This window comes from Bos grunniens, chromosome 23, assembly GCF_055505025.1.
Source record: "Bos grunniens cultivar Pamir isolate PY7600 chromosome 23, Bosgru_T2T1.0, whole genome shotgun sequence".
Taxonomy (NCBI): Eukaryota; Metazoa; Chordata; class Mammalia; order Artiodactyla; family Bovidae; genus Bos; species Bos grunniens.
This window is the reverse complement of record NC_141187.1, coordinates 25,328,647-25,350,184: the sequence shown is the minus strand read 5'-3', so window position 1 is coordinate 25,350,184 and position 21,538 is coordinate 25,328,647. Positions and strand designations below refer to the sequence as shown.

The 21,538-nt window shown below is 40.2% G+C and overlaps 1 protein-coding gene across 9 annotated transcripts in view; it reads left to right on the top strand.

Annotated features, from left to right (window-relative positions):
• The window catches only part of PKHD1 (PKHD1 ciliary IPT domain containing fibrocystin/polyductin), a 443,740-nt gene that overhangs the window by 187,230 nt on the left and 234,972 nt on the right, over positions 1 to 21,538 (top strand). For 7 of the 9 annotated variants that reach the window (XR_015152761.1, XM_086370763.1, XM_086370767.1 and 4 more), the window contains 5 exons: positions 1,266 to 1,322; positions 1,563 to 1,693; positions 11,297 to 11,409; positions 12,854 to 12,959; positions 15,067 to 15,201. Coding sequence is in view for 8 of the 9 variants with exons in the window: in XM_086370763.1 (XP_086226889.1) it covers positions 1,266 to 1,322; positions 1,563 to 1,693; positions 11,297 to 11,409; positions 12,854 to 12,959; positions 15,067 to 15,201 (542 nt within the window). In the remaining variant the exon portion in view is untranslated. The remainder of the gene's footprint in view (positions 1 to 1,265; positions 1,323 to 1,562; positions 1,694 to 11,296; positions 11,410 to 12,853; positions 12,960 to 15,066; positions 15,202 to 21,538) is intronic. The other 2 variants (XM_086370766.1, XM_086370762.1) reach the window with 1 other exon arrangement.

The window sequence follows — 21,538 nt, the reverse complement described above, 5'->3', positions numbered from 1 at the left end:
TGCTTATTTTTACCTTTATTGCTGTAAGGGAAAAGTTTGTTGAAACCTGGTGCAGAAATTCAGGGAGGCACCATAACAATATTATTTTAGGGGGAAACAATTTTGTGAAGTTGGCATTAACTAGGCAAGGAATGAAACCTGCAGGAGGAATTTATCCTTGAGTGCTTGGATATCGTGAGTGGAAGCTCTTTGACCTCTACTGTATTGTAGGTGATGGAATTAGAATATCTGTCAGTGAATTTTAGATAAGATATTCAATCCATGCAAAATAAGTTTGCAGACTCAGACACATGAAATGACATAGGAAACCCAGATATCTGAAGACCTAGAAGAAAGGGGATCTGTGGGGCTGCTCTGTATGGATGCTACATGGTTGACCTCTCTGTAGAATCCATGTGTGCATGCTAAGTTGCTTCAGTTGTGTCTGACTGTTTGTGACGCTATGGACCGTAGCCTGCCAGGCACCTCTGTCCAAGGGATGGAATGCTGGAGTGGGTTCCCATTTCCTTCTCCAGGGGATCTTCCCGACCCAGGGATTGAACCTGTGTCTCTTAGTCTTTTGCATTGGCAGGCGGTTTCTTTACCACTAGTACCACCTGGGAAGCCTTTCTGTAGCATGGGCCATGCTCTTTTATTCTGTTCTAGTTCAAACCTCTGATCTGAGTGTGAGTGTCTCAGATCCTGTCTAGCCTGTTCATCCAGGACATTCCAGATCTTCCAGGGGATGAGAGGGGCATGCAGATGGTTGGTGGTCAATTCAAAGAGCTCAGGGTAGGGCTGGATGTAACACGGAGTGTGTGCCATTTAACTGCAGAGACAGTCACTTAGATTCTTCTTAAGAAGTAAAACACTAGATCTATTTCTTTGTTATTTTTATTTAAAATGAGCTTCTGATTTCTCTGATAGCTCAGTTGGTAAAGAATCCGCCTGCAGTGCAGAATATCCTGCTTTGATTCCTGGGTCGCGATGATCCCCTGAAGAAGGGAAAGGCTACCCACTCCAGTATTCTGGCCTGGAGAATTCCATGGACTACCGTTTATGGGATCGTAAAGAGTTGGACACAACAGAGCGACTTTCACTCACACTCTGATTCATGAAGTTCTAGAACTAAAAGGTTCACATAATCTGTGTCTGTCTGATTCATAGATAAAATCACACACACAAATTGAAGCAAGCCACACCAAAACAAGAAATAGTATTAAAGGAGCTCTCATTTTCCTGGGTGGCACGAAATGTGCTGAGGTAACATCATCTTTTGTTCTCAGGTACATCCCCCGAGATAAGGTATATCCTTTGGGAGGTTACTTCTGGAGGAGGAAAGGGTAAATATGTAAATTGGTTTTAAATTTATTACCATCTATTTAAGTTGTCATACATTTTATAGACAGGGCTGCTGGCAGAATGTTAGATGTCTTAAATTCGTTGAACACACTAGATGTTTACAGCTGTCTATATAATATATGTATATACATGATGAGAACTCTAATCTATATTAGTAGAAATAAGAATGTTGGGTCGAGTACATTTTAATTATGTTGGCAAATCCCCTTTTCTTAAATTAGACTGGTCAGAACAGGGAAACATAATAAGAAACAATGTGATCATCCGTGTTTCTGGTGCTGAGGGACTCTCCAGTCCTGAAGTGGTGACACCCTCTGGTATCTACATCCGCCATCCCACCAATGTTATAGAGGTAAGAGCTTCAGATCCTCTAGGGAGATCAGAGCTGAGAGGCATAATGTTCACTCTGAAAATTATCCTGAGTGGCAGCATCAGTGTTGTGGGATAAATCATTTACTTTCTGCACATTGATAATGGGAAACTACTTTATGATTTTTGATTACACAGCTTTAGGATATATGTAATCATTTCCTCAGAATTCCCATTAACATTCTTTGAGGCAATATCTATATGAAGTGAAATGAAGTAGATATTGATTACTTTCTGGTCATAAAATATCTTCCTGAGTTATATGTGGTGGTCACTGAATTTGGTCTTGATTCTGATAATAATTATTAAAATCTTCATTATGCTACTGTATTAATGTGGTCATACTGTTGCCCTTTAAGAGTGTTCAGAACTGAGGGTCAGCAGAGTTGTGTGGTGTGTGAGAGCATGTCAGATTCCAGGATGAACAGAGTACAGTTGACCCTTGAACAACACGGGTTTGAACTGCATGAGTCCACTCATACTCGGATTTTTTTCCATAGTAAATGCTACACTCTCATATTATCCACAGTTAGTTGAACCTGCAGGCGTGGAACCATGGACACTGAGGAATCATGTATATGGAAGGCCGATTATACATTTTACATGAATTTTTGACTGCATAGAGGGTTGACACCTGCAATCTCTGCAATGTTCAAAACTCAGCTATACACTCTGTTGGCCTTGGTTTTTTTTTTTTGAATCCCATTACTTATTACAACTTAACATTACTTTTTCTTAGTAAATTTCTATCTAAGCCGTTTAAGGAATTATTTTTTTCTGGTAGTTTAACCACAAATCTGTGAATGAGGAATGGCATCAGAGTAGTGGGAAGGCCATTTAGTTTCCCCTTTTCCAAAGGTTTTGTCCCATGGACTATGAAAGGGTTAAGGGCCTCACTCTTCAGGACATGGCTCTGAGTATCTACTGTGATAATTATGCCAAGTTTCTGAGGAATGGAGAGAATGAACATCTCTCTCTCTCTCTCTGATCATCTGTTTTTAATTACCTTCAGCTGAATAACCCCTAATAAAAGTCATGGTTATCTCTTCAACCCTCAGCTAGACTCTTAATTATGTTTATTCCAAGCACAGCACTTACACAGTATTTTAGGTGCCTAATAGGGGCAGCTAATATGCCAGTGAGGAAAGGAGGCAGAACTGCATGGATCGAAGGAAACCCAGCTCTAGACACAGAGCAACGAGAGCAACATTTAACTTGTTGGTGACCACAGGGCTTGTGGCATAGCCATCCCAGAAAGCTTTGGGGACTTAAGAGCTATGTTTTGTATAGTTTCTTGGATACTATGATACATGATTCGCAGAATCATGACTACTTTGAAATGCCTAGAAGAAAGGACACCTTCAAGATGCCCAGCTCATCTTCTTGTAGGAGACTGCTGCTGCTGCTGCTAAGTTGCTTCAGTCGTGTCCGACTCTGTGCAACCCCATAGACGGCAGCCCACCAGGCTCCGCCGTCCTTGGGATTCTCCAGGCAAGAACACTGGAGTGGGTTGCCATTTCCTTCTCCAATGCATGAAAGTGAAAAGTGAAAATGAAGTCTCTCAGTGGTGTCCGACTCTTAGCGACCCCATGGACTGCAGCCTACCAGGCTCCTCTGTCCATGGGATTTTCCAGGCAAGAGTACTGGAGTACTCTGCCTGCAGTAGAGACTAGAATGTATCTAAATCCACACTGAGTGTCAGGGGTGCTGCCTGCTTTGCTTCACTGGGTAGAGTCTTGTCTCTGGGGCAAGTGTCCTGACTACTAGTTGACTAGTAAGAAATGAGCTGACTAGCAGCCACTATGAGGAACAGTATGGATGTTCATTAAAAAACTGAAAATAGAGTTACAGTATGATCTGGTGGTCCCACTCCTGAGCATGTTTCTGGAAAAAATTAAAACTCTAATTTGAAAAGATACATGTACCTCAAAGTTCATAGCAGCACTATTTGGAAAAAGTGAAAACTCTAATTCAAAAAGATACACTCACCTCAATGTTCATAGCAGCACTATTTATGATAGCCTAGGCATGGAGAGTTCTTGCCTGGAGAATCCCAGGGACGGGGGAGCCTGGTGGGCTGCCGTCTATGGGGTTGCACAGAGTCGGACATGACTGAAGTGACTTAGCAGCAGCAGCAGCAGGCATGGAGAAGGCAATGGTATACCCCACTCCAGCACTCTTGCCTGGAAAATCCCATGGACAGAGGAGCCTGCTGGGCTGCCAGTCCAGGGGGTTGCTAAGAGTTGGACACGACTGAGCGACTTCACTTTCACTTTTCACTTTCACGCACTGGAGAAGGAAATGGCAACCCACTCCAGTGTTCTTGCCTGGAGAATCCCAGGGATGGGGGAGCCTGATGGGCTGCCGTCTATGGGGTTGCACAGAGTTGGACACGAGTGAAGCGACTTAGCAGCAGCAGCAGCAGCAGGCATGGAAGCAATTTAAGTGTCCACTGACAGATGAATGGATAAGGAAGATGTGGTGTATATGTATATATATATGTAGAATTATTTAACCATAAAAGAATGAAATAATGCTATCTATAAAAACATGGATTAGAGATTATCATACTAAGTGAAGTAAGATAAAGAATGACAAATATCACCTGATATCACTATCTGTGGAATCTAAAAAAAAAAAAAAGGTACAAAAGAACTTATTTACAAAACAGAAATAGACTTATAAACATAGAAAACAAGCTTATAGTTACCAAGTGGGAAAGGGAAAAGTGGAATAAATTAGGAGTTTGGGATTAACAGATAAATGTTACTATATATAAAATAGGTAAACAAAGACCTACTATATAGCACAGGCGACTATATTCAGTGTCGTGTAATAACCTGTAATGGGTACGAGTATGAAAAAGAATATATGTTTGTAATTGAATCACTTTTCTATATACTTGAAACTAACACAAAACAAACAAGCAAAACAACATGAAGCAAAAGAAATGAGCTGGCTATAGGTGCAGAGAACCAGAGGCCCACATGCAAGCTCATAGGTCACCTGAGACTTTGTAGACTGATCTGTGTAACAGTGCACAGTCAGCAATGAATATATTGATCCCAAAACAGGTTTTTTTGATTCCTGTTAGATGCCTTCCCTTTCCATTCATTTACTTTCTTCCTCTTTACAAAGTTAAAAAACAATACAGTGCATGCATTTGGAGAATGAAATTTTAGTTTAAGGTGGTAACATAAGTTCATTAAGTACATTCATTGGGTATATTCCTGACATTTTCATCTTCAATGATCTTAAGATTCTGTTGTTAAAATTCTGTTATAAAATGATCTTAAATTGGCTTGTTAACTTTTAGTCCCTCACAGTGTCTGATATGTAATAGTTGCTCAATAAAAATTAATTGAATATAATAAATAAATGGATGTAGGTATAATTCCATAATCAAAGAATGGGGGGAAGAAAGAGGAAATTAAAGAATGGATCACAATATCCCTCAATCATTTTGATGACTGAAAAATAAGGTGTTTCATCTGTGTCAGCATTTAGATCTTGTAGAACTCATGTCTGAGTGTTAAATTTTGCACAGTCCCCTCCAATTTTGCCGCTGTGCCCCTGGGGTTCTGCTGTACTGTCTCTTTTGTATTCTGTTGTCTAGCATGTGCCACAACCAAGGGACATAGGTGTAACTGGGCATATGTGTCAGAACCTAAAAATTAGGAACTTCTCTTAGTGCCTATGAAGGTCATTTCAGTCATTGGACAAATAGTAAGCTTGTGTTTATTGTATTTTAAGTGGATGATACACAGAAAAAATGTATCTTAGAAATATATTTTTATTCTGAAGTGATAATCAGAAGGCTACAACAGTGATGGGCTGGTGCATGAAGTGCAGTTTGTGAGAGGTGTGTGTATGTGCAGTTTGGCAAAATATTTTTTTTTAAGCTATGCGTTACTATGATTCAATAGGATTTTTCTTTTTTAAAAAGTTTTAATTTTGAAATAATTTTAGACTTAGAAGTTGCATAAACAGAACCGAGAGTTCCTATGTGCCTTTTCCCCAGCTTCCCCCAATGGTACCTAACCATAACCATTGCCATAGAGCAGTGGCACAACCAGGAAACCGGTATTGGGACTACATTATTATGTAAACAAAAGCCTTTATATTTGAAGGTGACCTAATCCCAGTGGCTGGACAACCAATCCAGAAAGCCTACATTATAGACATTGACCTTGAAATCTCTGGCCTAGCCTGGCAGGCAGGAAGAAATGGAGTTGATCCTTAATTAAGTCTCTGCAGTGATTTGTAGTTGTATATTGTTCCTAGATCCAGAGACTAGGACCAAATGTTCTGCCCAGTGCATGGAATTCACCTTGGCTGTCAGGCAGCCATCTTTACAGTTCACTCACCTTCAACTCTGCCTGGTATAAGGATATTTCAAGTGAGATATTCCTTTTTAGTTTTCATAGCTGCGAGTGGTTCACTTGCCTCACTGCCCAGGCTGCCACTAAGCTAAATTTGGGGCAGTTTCTGTGAGAAGCAAAATCTTAGCTTTGTGTCGTTCTTCCTAGTGAGGGCTCAGTGTGGTAGTCCTGTTTGAGTGTCCAAGGAACTTGAGGTGTTCCTTTATATACTCCTTAGATAGGTTTTGCCAGGCTTTCCAGCAAAGATCGGTGGTGGTTCTTCCATGCATAACCTGTAGCATTGGGAGCATTTCATCAGTGTCCTGAGTCTCTGACTCCTTTGTGGGCATTTCTTGTTACCTGCCCAGACGCTTCATCTTTCTCATAGACTGAACCTAGTTTGACCTCAGGCTGGAAGGTTTTTGCTCTCTATCAGCGAGAGACCGTACACTCTGAGTGCTCCAGAACCTCCCATATGTATGTGGGCTTTGAACATTTCCCATGACCAGACCCCTATTTAGAATAGCCAATGGAAAACCCCTAAAGACCAGTCCTTTGGAAGCATCCATTTGATTTGTAGGGAATTTGTTCTGGTTTGTGAATCAATTTTGTAAGGAATTCTGTGTTTAAAGGCTGATTTCAGCTCTCTAGCTCTCTCCACTCAATAGCTAATGTATATTTAAGAGCTGCCTGAAGGGTTGACTCACTTTTTTTTTTTTTTTTAGTGACTACAGATGCACACCTCAAGGAGCTGGCATACTTGGGCAGTTAATTTCTTTCTGGAATTTCTCTTCCTTGAATGTCCATAATACATTGACTTCCGCAAAGAATTGATTTCCACACAAAATTCCTTGCTTGCCTTAAACCCTTCCCCACAAGCCGCTGGCTACCTGCATACATATGTGGTTTCTTCTCATGAATCGTTTGTAGCATACCCAATTGGAATGGAGAGTAAAAAGGGCTGGAAAGTAATGCCATCCGACTGTTTAAGTGCTTCTTTTATGAAAAAAAGTGAGCCTTATTGGCTAACAGAAGACCAAAGTTGCAAATATCCTGCCCAACTATAAATGCACTTGGAAAGCATTTACCTATGATCACCCAGGTGCTCCAAAAATACTAATGACACCAGGGCAGATGATTTAACAAATTATTCATTCTCTCAAAATACATGCCTGTCTAGCCAAGACAATGAATAAGGATGAAGTCCTTGGAATATATTCTGGAAATACTTGAATCTTTCCCTTCCTGGTAGAGTCGTGGTAATGAATTAGCATCTCATCGCTAATGAAATAGAAGTGTACATTCAAGTTGAGAAGATCATTTCTAACCTCTTGTGAACCTTTCTTGTGGTTTGTATACTTGCAGAAGAGGCAGGTGTTTCAGAAGCTCCCGTTATCTAACTCTCAGTTCTCATATACTCGTGGCCTTTCTAGTGACTCATAGGGCGGTGGAGACACAGCCACTCTTCACTGGCTGTGTGGAAGGTGGAGCTTCATATGTGCTTCTCTGAGGAAGCTTCCTGTTGTGTAACCATAATGGAATCAACAGTCACATTGCTTGCTTGTGTTTCTTTGAGGGCACTTTTATTTAGTGCTTCCCCTGGGCGCTTGGATCTGTCAACTTAGGAACAGCGATTCTTTCAAAGCTGAGGATCGTAAGTGCATGTCTTGTTTGCTAGCTGAGCGAAGAATTGCGATAACTGATTCAATTGCTAATAAGTGTTCTTTGGGGGAGTGTCTAATAGAAGATTTGATTGTTTAAAAAGATATAAATACCCTCCCAGTAAAAACTGTCAAAGTATTCTTGTTATAATTACCACGTTTTTATATTTAGGTTGGTCTTTCCATCAACATTTGGAGATAGGATACTGGAAAATGGGTATGGGTCATTTCAAGAACACATACAGACTATTTTTTTTAACCATGCTAATATTAGCATGGGCTTCCCTGGTAGCTCAGATGGCAAAGAATTTGCCTGCAATGCGGGAGACCCAGGTTTGATCCCTGGGTCGGGAAGATCCCCTAGAGAAGAGAATGGTTACCCACTCTAATATTCTTTACTGGGAGAACTTCATGGACAGAGGAGTGTGGCGGGCTATAGTCCATGGGGTTGTGAAGAATCAGATGCAACTGAGTGACTTTGAGCAAGAGAGTATTTGGGGCCATAACATTTGGGGCCATAAGATTCTTTGGTTGTGAGAGCCTGTCCTCTATAAACCAGCATTCTTGATTTCTGTCAAATTAATGCTAGTAAAACCCCTCTCTTTCTGAGTTGTGACAACAGAAACTGTCTCCAGAGATTTCCACATGCTCTCTGGGGAACAATATCATCCCAGCTGACAACTACAGCTCCAGACTCGCCCAGCCCCCCAAGATAATTGGGGTCTTAAAGATGGCCCAGGTCCCCTGAAGTCACGTTAGCATCTTTAATAGTGATTCAGCTTCATATTCAATGATATCCAAAAGTCACTTTTGGCATGTGGAAAGATATATGATTGGAATTTTAAGTGGCTTCAGGAAGTGGAAGAAGAACTCAGAATCCAAAAGAATGAAGTGCAGTAGAGAATGGGCCTCTGGTGCACAGATACAGAAGGTGTTCTGTGGCGGAGTGAAAAAGTCCTGGCTGGTGGGATCCAAATCCCCGGAGTGATCGAGCCTTCAGCGCCCCCAGTGGATGAGAGGCTGATGTTCAGGAAACGGCACCTATGATTATGTCAGTAAGCCCTGGCCCACCTACCAGGTCCCAGCAGTGTTGTCTCCCTGCCAGGCCTCCCATCTCAGGGTCAGTTCTGGCCTTCACTCACACTTCTCCAGAAGCCAGCAACCTCCAGGGGCTGGGGCACTGGTTTCTCCTTTCGCATACACCAGGAGTTGAGTATTGTTGGTTTTAAAACATCCTATTTCAGGGCTCCCTTTACCCCTGTCACACAAGGTGTAGAGCTGAGACTGGGCAGCTTGTTCCCTGGCTTTCCTTCTCTGGGTTCCCATGGGACAGGACAGATGCCCACAAGTACATAGGATGTATCTAGCATCCTGATCTGTTGGCTGTTCATTCCTCCCACTAAAACAGAATAGCCCACATAGCATTGACTATTGCCTGGGGTTAAGAGGTTGTAAAGTCAGTGGCTACAGGGATCAGCCTGATATCATAAAGAACTGAAGCAGGAAAGGTGGGGACTTTCCAGGTGGGGACTTCCCAGGTGTTCTTGTGGTAAAGAATCCACCTTCCAATGCAGGAGACATAAGAGACGTGGGTTCAATCCCTGGGTTGGGAAGATCCCTTGGAGGAGGGCATGGCAACCCACTCCAGTGTTCTTGCCTAGAGAATCCCATGGACAGAGGAGCCTGGCCAACTACAGCCCATAGGGTTTTAAAGAGTAGAGCGTGACTGAGTGACTTAGCAGCATGCATGGCAGAGTCATCCATAGTCCAAGACAGCAGGCTTTTCTTAGCTCCAGCTAATCTATGGCTATCCCACAGGAGTTGGGCTCAGAATTTTTTTTAAAAAGTGTCTGAGTTTTTATCTCAAGTCTCCTGGTTTTAAAATGGTGCAATAAAATGCACATTTTTGTAAGCATTGGATATAACCAAGCAAAGTACCTCTGTGTCCAGTATTACAGTCTTTAGGGAGTTGGCTTTCTACTCTGTCTTAAAATATACTATATAATGATGGATATTTGCAGGTATTTAATTGAATTATATAAAAATAAGCTCATTGTGTTGTTTGCTCAGAATTACAGCCCCAAACTCATATCATCAATTGGAGAATTTAGGTTTTATATGAGCATGAAGTGAAGTGAAGTCGCTCAGTCGTGTCCGACTCTTTGCAACCCTGTGGACTGTAGCCTACCAGGCTCCTCCATCCACGGGATTCTCCAGGCAAGAGTACATGAGCATATAAAAGGCATTAAATTATTTAGAAGGTAAATCTTATCAAGAATTACAGGTGATTGAAATGATTGAATGGTGACAAGAGTACCTTGAGGGGATTTGAGTTGTATTTGAACTCAGCGGCTGTGTCTCAGTGGAGAAGGTAGTGGCAACCCACTCCAGTACTCTTGCCTGGAAAATCCCATGGATGGAGGAGCCTGGTAGACTACAGTCCATGGGGTCTCTAAGAGTCGGACACGACTGAGCGACTTCACTTTCACTTTTCACTTTCCTGCATTGGAGAAGGAAATGGCAACCCACTCCAGTGTTCTTGCCTGGAGAATCCCAGGGATGGGGGAGCCTGGTGGGCTGCCATCTATGGGGTCGAACAGAGTTGGACACAACTGAAGCGACTTAGCAGCAGCAGCAGCAGCTGTGTCTCAGAGCTAAGGCATGGATAGTGCTATTACTGGCCTTCAGCCGGTAGTCAAATCAGTGATTTGTTCAGAGGATCAGAGAGAACTCTTTGTGGAGACTTGGCTTTAGGAAGGCCTTTGGCCCCAAGTGTTTTTCACATAACAAAGAGAAGAGCTTGGATTAGGTGATACAAGTAAGCTCGTCACTGTGGAAATTTACAAGGATGTGTTAACATGAGATTCCAGCTATTGAGGTGGGGCAATTAAAGTCCAGTTGAACTGCCTGGAGGAGGAGGAATGAGGATATATTTGTTTTGATTTACAGTGTTCTGTTTAATCTCTTCTCTACAGCAAAGTGACTCAGTTATACATCTTGATGTTCTTTTTCACATTCTTTTCCATTGCAATCTAGCACAGGATATTGAATACAGTCCCCTGTGCTATACAGTAGCACCTTGTTGTTAATTCATCTTGCATATAATGGTTTGCATCTGCTAATCCCAAACTTCCAGTCTATCCTCTCCCACCCCTCTACCCCCTTGGCAACCAGAAGTCTGTTCTCTATGTCTGTGAATCTGTTTCTCTTTCAAAGATATACTCACTGGTGTTGTATTTGAGATTCCACATGTAAGTGAGACCGTATGGTGTTTGTCTTTCTCTCTGACTTACTTGGCTTAGTATGATAATCTCTAGGTTCATCTATGTTGCTGCAAATGAGATGATTTCATTCTTTTTACTGGCTGAGTGATATTCCATTATACATACGCAAACCTACACACACACCCCACAGCTTGTTTTTCAGAATGAATGTATGATCAAGGTATATCAATATGACTTGGTAGGAATTAAGTGAGAAAGAAGAATGAGCACATTTAAAAGTGTTTCCAGCGGCCTTATTGTAATGGACTAACTATGATTAAACTATATTTAATTTCTGCAGGGAAACAGGGTGTTTGCTGCTGGTTATGGCTACTTTTTTCATCTTGTGACCAACCAAACATCCCAAGCTCCACTTCTCTCATTTACACGGAATAGTGCACATTCTTGTACAAGGTAACTTTGGGGAAGTTCATCTACATTTTGGGTGTAACTTTTTTTTTTTTTTTGTAGAAGACTCATAGAGAAGGTTGAATAATGCTTGGCATCCATGTAAGCTTTGATGATATATCTGAGTGAGCATCTTCGGTCATAAGTTTGGTGGTGAAGGGAAAGGGAACAGAGAGAGAGGTCATTTGAGGGGGCACAGGACACAGGACGCCTTTTGTGGCCAGAGAACAATTTCATAGAGAAATGAATTAAACTCCCAAGAGACTGGGGGCACTTGGGAGGCCAGAATGCCTGAGCTCAGGAGCTGAGTGGGGAGACGAGGTTTGGAGAAGAGGCTCTTTGCCTGTGACTTGCACACTGTGAGATGTCAGTGACTAGTTCAAGGTCTTTGCTATTTAGAGGATGCAGTCATCTGCTAAGAGCAAGGACTGGGAACCATGGTAGAAAAGTAAGGAAAATGTGAGCTTCAGAGTCAGTCGGGACTTGATTCAGAGCTGGACTTTGAGTAACTTGCTTTTGTCTAAAGAGTCAGACCTTTATTTGTAAAATAGGGCCACATCTCTATTGAAAGTTTGATTTGAAAATTAGAGATGACTTATGTTATACACCTAAGAGAACATCTGGAATATGGTAAGAACTCAATAGTTGATAGAAATAATTCTATTAAACAATTTATTATTGATATTATTATTTTTGGCTGTGTTGTGTGGCTTGTGTGATCTTGTTTCCCTGACCAGGGATTGAATCTGCAACCTCAGCAGTGAAAGTGCAGAATGCTAACCACTGGACCTCCAGGGAATTCCTCAATATAAATGATTCTGATAATAGTTACATTAGTAATAGTGAGACAATATTGTAATGATGGGAAATTATAAGGAGACTAGAATGAGGATTAAGCACCATTGTTCAGCCATGTTGAAGTGCTGGCTGAGGTAGGATCAGTACATGTGTCATGAAATTATTATTAAGATAGTGAAGTTTTTTTATCTAGCAGCTTTCAGCAACCCTGGGATATGAGGGGAGAAGGTATCCAAAAATGCCACAATGCTAGGCCATTTCAGGGAGAAGCACAAAAGTTGCACGGGTTATAGGCTCTGGTATATGGCTTCCTCAGCAAAGGGGTGGATCTAGAAGAAGGCTGATGGAAGAGTGGGGCTCTGTAGGGCTAGTCAGGGGTGTCCAGGTTCCTAGGAAGGAGCTGATAGAATTTAGAGGGGCTGATGGAATGGAATAGCACCACAGCAACCTGCACCTTGTTGAGATCCAGGAGCAGGTCACAGAGGGTCACAGAAAGAAAGGCTGAGGGATGGGCAGTGACCCTCAGAGAGAAGACCTCGTCTTCAGTCTCACTTATTCCCTTATTCAGTATCTTCAGTTTTATATTTTCCAATGAGTGGGACATATGGAATGCAGAAATCAGCCAAATTTCACTCTTTATCTTTCTCCCCAGGTCTGGTCTCTTTGTATACCCTAAATTCCAGCCTCCTTGGGATAATAGCGCTGGCTCCACCCTGTTCCAGAATTTCACAGTTTGGGGAAGTGCAGGTGGTGCCCAGGTATGTTTCTTTAATTTTTTAAAGTTAGAAATGTCATTCATTTTCTTATTCTGCATCTCTACTTAAAAGGCGATGATTGGTTTCTGGGGGAGGATTGCTATATTATCGCAGCTTTAAGGAGCCAACAGCATCATAGGTGTGTGTGTCAAATAGTTGTTGAATGAACAGATTCCTCATCAGCAAGCCAAGGTTTGTCCATCCTCTGTGGTGACTTTTCAGAAGCTCTAATACGGAACAACAGAATCGTAGAGATTTGCAACCAAGAAGAATCAAAGGAGGTCATCTATTCTTCCCCTCACATGCTTATTTGGGGAAAAGATTAAGGCTCAGAAAGTAAAGGGATTTGCCAAGGGTCACACCGTTTGTTAGTAGCAAAATCAGGTGCAGAGTCCAGACTGCAAAAGTTGTGTGCTTGATACCTAACATCCGCTTTCAGTCATAAGAAAAAGTGCTGTTCATCAATGAAACACAAAAATTCCAGGTCAAAGTGGCATTCTCCCCTTTACCAATGGGCCAAATTTTATTTTCTTTGAAAGAAAATGTTAGTGTTAACTCATTTACTTTTCTTTATTGCAGTGACTTCTTATAAGAAAGCTTTGTATGCTCACTATTACCAATACCATGTAAAAATTATCCAGGGTCTCTATTTGGTGTTACACAGAGAAAATTACATACATTTGGTCTCTGCCATGGAGAAATATGGAGCCTAAGATACAAAGATGAAGAGATACATCTACAGGACATGCAGAAAATAGAATAAAACATATAATTAAGTCACAGTAAGAAGGTTAGGTATTTATTTCACATATTCAACATAAGGAAAATGATCATAGATGGGGGGAAATTTTGTACAAGATACAAAATTGGGGTAGCTAACAGGAAGAATCCCAGTTGTACTAAATATTTTGTTTTCATTAAATTTGATAAAGTACTTTGTTTCTCATTAGCACAGTGAATATAGTGGGGACAAATCCCTCTTATGCAGAGAGACAATTTGTACCTTCCAGAGGGTCTGATGCCTGTAATGAAGTAAAAACTGTTGTCAAATTTGTTCAGATCATAGCTATATTGTTTACACAGACCTCTGTGTCTTCAAAGATCTATCATTCTATAAAAGGTAGAGTGGGAAATGCAAGCTATTCAGTTTTCTTGAAAAGTCAAGCACAAAAACTGATTGACAAGTAAAAGCACTAACCTATGGTAAATCAAGGTTGCTGCTGCTGTGTCGCTTCAGTCGTGTCCGACTCTGTGCGACCCCGTAGACGGCAGCCCACCAGGCTCCCCTGTCCCTGGGATTCTCCAGGCAAGAACACTGGAGTGGGTTGCCATTTCCTTCTCCAATGCATGAAAGTTTACCTTGGCCTTATTTAATAGGAGACTCCCACTTGAAGATACAAATGTAAACATGGCCCTATTTAATAAACAGAGGGGTGACTGTATAAGTTTAACTGGCAGTCCTGACCTCCACCCTGATTTTCAAAATGGTTGAACTGAGAGCTGGGAGAAGTAAAAAGTCTTGCTGAAGATCACATAATTAGCTAATATCAGTGCCAGGTTAAAAACTTAGGCCTGGGTTCCCCAAGCTAGTGTAATTCTTTCAACTCTAACAAGCGTGTTTGGTTAATCCTTGATCCTTGTTTGGAGCCACTAACCTAAGCTGTATACACAGAGAATGTATTTTGAATCTATAGTCATGCTGAATTACTTATTTCACATTTGCAAGTGTTTGACAATCTTAGTTAATAACACTGAGGTAAATATTAAGTACTGGAGTTCCTGGATGTTTTGTTTTTCTCCATTAATTTTGTGTAATTTGACAGTTGCAAGCTTATTTTAAATACATGAAGAATTCACATTGACCTTTATAATGCCTCAGTTGTTAGGAAGAAAAATGAAAAGCGCAGAGGGGATGTTACAAAGGGGGCTAGTTAATGCTGACCTCACGGCAACTTTGGGTTGCCTGCACAGATATTGATGGACAAAAGCAGCTTAAATATGATATAGCACACTCATTTGTACTTAATCAATAATTAAAGAAGCTACAGGAAATCTGCAAGAAAAGCTGAGCCTCAGACCTTTGACATAACGTATATTGTTGCTTTTATAGATTTTTAGAAGTAGCAATCTTCACCTGAAAAACTTCCAGGTTTATGCATGCAGAGATTTTGGAATTGATGTCTTGGAAAGTGATGCAAATACATCAATTACTGACAGCTTACTACTGGGTCATTTTGCCCACAAGGTAAGTGCCTTCATGTGATTCTTTTAAGTTGTTCATCAAAACAGAATCATATGTTCTGGGTCCTTTGATGATTCAGGATATGTAGTTTTAATAGAATTCTTTAGCAAATCTTGTGTTTAGTTGGTCAAAGTTAGAGGATTCTTTGATTTGTAGCAGTGGTGATATTTATCATAAAATTCAAGCACACATAAGATTTCGGTGTGTTGTGTTCATATAAATCACAAAAGCCCTGAGTGGCTCACAGAACTCTTATCTGGTTGCGATTTAGGGTTTTTATCCACACCAATTAAAAAGTCTAATAATTTTAGGTTCATTTACTCTAACCTCACAAAGTTTATGAAATAATGTGAGTCCATTTCGTCTTTATGGACTGTGGTTTGCCAAGTTTCAACATCAACATTTTGTTCATAGGGTTCTTACTCTATTTAGGGCCCCCTCCCATAAAAAAAATGGTGATATAAATTTGTGTTGTTTGCTGTAGTTTACTAGGGTTTCTTAAGTGATCCCCTAATATTTACCTCAGTGTGTGTATCTATGTGATAAACATCAAACTATGGATGACTTCCCCACCACTGCATGGCCAGGGGACAAGAATGTAGCTGAGCTGAGGACTTCTTGGGTAAGAAGTACTAGTTCTCAAGGGAAGTCCATGGCTGCCATTGGTTTCCGACCTATAATGAGTCCCTTCGTTCTTTTTCTTGAAGGAGTTACATGCGTTTTAGTGTCACAGTTCAGAATAATCATAGATGGAGGGGACCTAGAGTACTTCTGGGGACCAAGAAGAGTGTTCTCTTTAGCTCATTCCTGAATGCTTTGACGAACTGACATTTAAGTGATAAGTTTTTACTTTGCTGCTTCCTTTGATGATTCATAACTACAGATACCAATATTGAGTTTAAAAAATCACTTTCTTATTAAGCTACATTTTCCTACGTTTAATTCTCCAGCTTCCTTCCTTCTTTCTCTTCCGAATCCTTGTTTTTAGGAGGGAAATACCTGCCAGTTTTTCCTTTTCTCTGAAAAGATTACCACCTTGAGAGATGATTCTTCGGTTCAAGTTCCTTAGTTTTCAAGAGAGATGAGATCCAGATTTAGATTCTGTGATGCAGTTTGACCTAAGGCCCATAAATTTCTCAGAAACAACCTTAGAGAAGATGCTAAAAACAAAACGCCCATCAAGCTGAAGAACCAAGTGTCCTGGCAAATTAATGTCACGACATCTTAATTGATGCTAAATAGACATCATAATTAGTGGAAGAGTGACATAAATTAAGATTCAGATTATGACAAAAGGGTGCTTATCATAACAAATATAATCTCACCCCTGGGGTATAATTCACCAGCGATGCAATACAGCTGAGAACTTCTCAGTCTCTTAACAAGTAAGTGCAGGACCAAAGTCCTTGGATGGAAAATGTTAAACAATTTTTTATAGGCATGATCTAGGTCTTAGTTAGGCATCTGAATCTTAAAGCCATGCAATTTATTGTGTATATGTATGACATTATCACATATACACAATGGAATATTAGTCAGCTATTAAAAATGAAACTGGGCCATTTGTAGAGACATGGATGGACCTAGAGGTTGTCATAGAGGATGAAATAAGTCAGAAAGAGAAAAATGTTATAAATTGATGCATAAATGTGGACTCTAGAAGAGTGGAACAGATGAACCTATTTGCAGGGCAGGAAAAAAGATGCAGATGTAGAGAACATGTGGGCACAGAGGTAAAGGGAGAGTGGGATGGGTTGGGAGATTGGGGTTGCCATATATACACTATCACGTGTAAAGTAGATCACTCGTATATGCAGGGAGCTCAGCTCAGTGTTCCGTGGTGACCTAGAAGGGTGGGATGGGGAGGGGGTGGAAAGGAGATCCAAGAGGGAGGAATATATGTATACATATAAGTGATTCAATTCATTGTACAGCAGAAACTAACACAATATTGTAAAGCAACTATATCCCAATAAAACATAAAGTCATGTAATATTAGAGATAAATAATACCTAAGAGAGGATCTAGTTAGAACTCCTGAATTTACAGGTACAGAAATGGAAGCTTTGAGAAGCCATATGAGAACCCAAGATCATGCCCAGTATTGTAGAGCTTGGACACCTGGATATCATGCCTGGTCCAATATTCATTTAATTACATATGGGAAAATGGCCTTGGCACAAAGTATTTATTAGTGCTTACTCCAATATTCTCTGAAGTGTTTTCCATGGAAGGCTAGTTCCAAGAGAGGGTCTGAGAAAAGGAAGATTCTTAGGTTAATTACATATAGGATGTGCTAGGCACCATGGTAAAAAGTCTGCCTGCCAAGGTAGGAGACACAGAAGACGCAGGTTCGATCCCAGGATTGGGAAGATCCCCTGGAGTAGGAAATGGCAGCCCTCTCCAGTATTCTTGCCTGGAAAATTCCATGGACAGAGGAGCCTGGCAGGCTACAGTCTGCAAGGTCCCAAAGAGTCAGAAAAGACTGAGTGACTGAGCGTACACACACATACACATGCTGTTTACTGTCCCTCCCATCCTCTGAAATTCACATTGCGTATTAACCCGTTAAAGTCTTTGCAAAGTTCTAGGGTTAAAAACAAACAAACGAAAAATCTATAAATCTTTATTTAGCACACTATTGCTCAGATTTATTTGGGAACTGCTTTATTGCTGTATAAAATTGTATTAGTTGTTTTTTTTTTTTTTTAAAAAAAGGATGCCAACCTCTCTTTGGTTGTAGAAATCTGACTTTAGCCTCTTTCTTTCAAATCTGCCATTTCTTTAGAATTAAAAATTTCAGACACTTTGGCTTAATCATTCTCAGACCTTCCACCTGCCTGTTTTGGTGACACACAATGATCAGTGAGTCATGTTTTAAAACAAACACTAGTTTCTGGAAGAATTGTTTATTAGAAAGGATTTTTTCCCATTAGACATATTTGTTTATGTTGGTACTTTCATACCCAACATCACCTTGGTATTGAGATGAGTAGAATAATTTTCAGTGAGAATGGCTTTATTATGCAAGAAAAAGAGGTGTGCAAACCATCACTATACATCCAAGCTTGGTCATTGTGGTTTGTTTATTCTGCTGTCCTAGCCTTGCTTTTAATTAGCACCCCCTTCCACAGTCTCCAAGATGTCCTGATTTGGATATAAATTATGATCACCCCACTTTTGGAAGTATCTGTACGATGGTTGCCTTTTTGCTGTTATTGTAATTCATTCAAGCAAATGATACTACTTAAAAAAAAATCTTATTCGGGAAAATGCTGCTGAGGTTGCTTCATTCTATTTCTCTCAGGGTTACTTTTCATTTTCACTGGTGGATCTGTCTTCCTCAATTTAGAACTTTCATCTTTTTGTTTCTCTAAATTCCATCCTAGGTCTCCTTCTTTTCTACATATACTTGCTCTCCCTGGGAGAAATCTCATTTTCTCTAGTGGTTTCAATTACCATCCACATGCTGATGTCTCCCATATATTTGCATTTATTTCTACCATTTTATCTTGTGCTTTCAGTTTGGAATTCATTATCTATGCTTTTTTCCCTACTTTTAAAACTTGATTTGTCTTGCATTGAATAATATCTTTTTTAATATACACTCATTTGAAAGTTATTCATTCTGTTAAAATCATATAGGTTCTTGGACTTAAATTTGTGACACGCCTGCTCATCTTCACAAAGTTTTAATTACATTGGCACTGTTAAACTTCACCTGAGCCATGCAAGGACCTTAAACTTCTTTAACTCCTTCACCCTCTCGTCTCATTCATTACTTTTCTCTAGTATTTGTTCTACTTTTTAAAACAGATGTTTCATGGAAATATGACATTTATGGGGAAAAGTGCACAGATCACAAGTGAAGCGCTCTATGAATTTTTGTAAAGCAAAATCACATGCACACCACCCAGATCTAGAAATAGAACATCATCAGTTCCTCTAAAACCCCTAATGTCTGCTCCCAGTTAACCCCAACCCCTACCCCCCAGCCAAAGGAGAACCATTATTCAGACTTCTCAAGTATAGGTTAATTTCCAATCTGTTTTTGAACTTTATGTAAATGGAATCATACATCGTGCAACTCTAATGTGCCTGGCTTCTTTGGCATATTATTATGTCTGTGAGATTCATTCATGTTTTTATCTGTTTCAATAATTTATTCTTCCAATTGTTATGTCATTGTTGTTGTTCAGTCAGTAAGTCATGTCCAACTGTTTGCAACCCCATGGTCTGCAGCACACCAGGCTTCCCTGTCCTTTACCATCTCCCAGAGTTTGCTCAAACTCATATCCATTGTGTCAGTGATGCCACCCAACCATCTTGTTATCTGTCATCCCTTTCTCCTCCTGTCTTCAATCTTTCCCAGAATCAGGGTCTTTTCCAATAAGTCGTCTCATCACATCAGGTGGCCAAAGTATTGGAGCTTCAGCTTCAACGTCAGTCCTTTCAGTGAATATTCAGGATTGATTTCATTTAGGATTGACTGGTTTGATCTCCTTGAAGCCCAAGGGACTCTCAAGAGTCTTCTCCAGCACCACAATTCGAAAGCATCAGTTCTTCCCTTTTATGGTCTGTATCATAGTTTTTAAAGCCATGTTGCTATTGCTGGACATTTGCCTGTTTCCAGTTTAGGGTTATTACAGAGAAAGATGTTACGAACAATCTTCTCTATGTATCTTGGTGTTCACAAGCATGCATATCTGTTGAGTATGTGCCAGATTTTAAAACTGCTGGCTCAGAGGCTGGCCCTTTAGCTTTAGTGGATGATGCCAAACCCCACACAATCCCAAGTGTTTAACTTGTACCACCGGTTTGCAAAAAGTGTTTCAGAGCTAGGTCTTGGAATTTCTCTTGACCAACATTCTGTAGAATTTCTTCATGTCTCTGTAGTATTCTTGTTCCTATTTGCCCCATCTTCCTCTTTTCTGATTTAACTCTCATTGTTTTAGCCTATGGCAACTTTTTAAACTGATGGTCTGTGGAAGGTAAAGATTTTGACCTAAAAATGGAGACCCCGTTCTTGGAAGGTTGTTACTATAGACCACTAGGTTGGAGTTCACTTTGCCTTGATGCTTTGGAGTTGATGCTTCATCGTCTTCTATCTTCTAGTCCTGAAGTTAAAGGGTTTTTAGATGCTTCATGGAAACCATATATAGGATGGATAAACAGGGAACTGTATTCAATATCCTGTGATAAACCATAATGGAAAGTAATTTTAAAAGGGATGTATATGTAACTGGAGGACTTCCCCAGTGGCTCAATGGTAAAGAATCTGCCTGCAATGCAGGAGATTTGGTTTGACCCCTGGGTCAGGAAGATCCCCTGGAGAAAGAAATGGAAACCTACTCCAATATTTTTGCTGGGTAAATCCCATAGAGAGAGGAGCCTGGTGGGCTACAGTCCATGGGATCGCAAAACGGTCAGACATGACTTAGTGGCTAAACAACACAAATGTATATAGCTGAGTGACTTTGCAAAAAAAACACACAAAAAACCCAGTTTATAGATACTCTAATTCTAAGTCTTTTATATGTAACCTATTAGTTTTTCCTCTTTGGAGATTTTTGGGATCTCATCCTTGTCCCTGGTATTTGTAATTTCAGTATGATGTAACTTTGCTATGGCTTTTTCTTCTAACCACTCTGCTAGGCAGTGGGCAGGACTTTTCAGTCTGCAAAGTCATATCCTTTCCTTTTGGGAAATTTTCTTTACTTATTTCTTTGATAATTATGTCCTCTATATTTTCTGTTTTATTTAAACTCATTATTTTGATATTAGCTTTCCTGAATTACTTCTGTAATCTTCGTAATTTCTCTCTGATTTCCCGTTGCCTTTTTATCCTACTTTCTTAGATGTTTTTTTCTATTTAATGTATTAATTCTACTCTCCTATTATTTTTTTTCTGAAAAATTTCTTTTTAGGCTTCTTCTTTCATGAACATGATAGTCTTATTTCGCTGGTGTTATTAAGTTTCCCTTCTGATTTCTATACTGGCATTGTCTCCACTGGGTTTTGTTTCTCCTGTTTGTTTCTTTTTCTCACTGTCTTCCAGGTGGAGACTCTTGACAGTTTCTGGTGATCCTCAACATACATCTATTTTGGGCAGTGAAAGAGTGAGGCAGTAACAGCTTGATTAGATGGTGTTTGTTGAAGAGGTTTTACAGGAAATCCTGGAAGCAGTTTTTGTTGTTTTTTAGACTTTTTAATATTTATTTTTTTATATTGACATACAGTAAAATGGACTTTTTGATGTACAGTTCTGTAAATTTTTAACATATGAGTAGATTTATGTAACTACCACTAAGATATGGAACAGTTGCATCAGCCTGAAAAA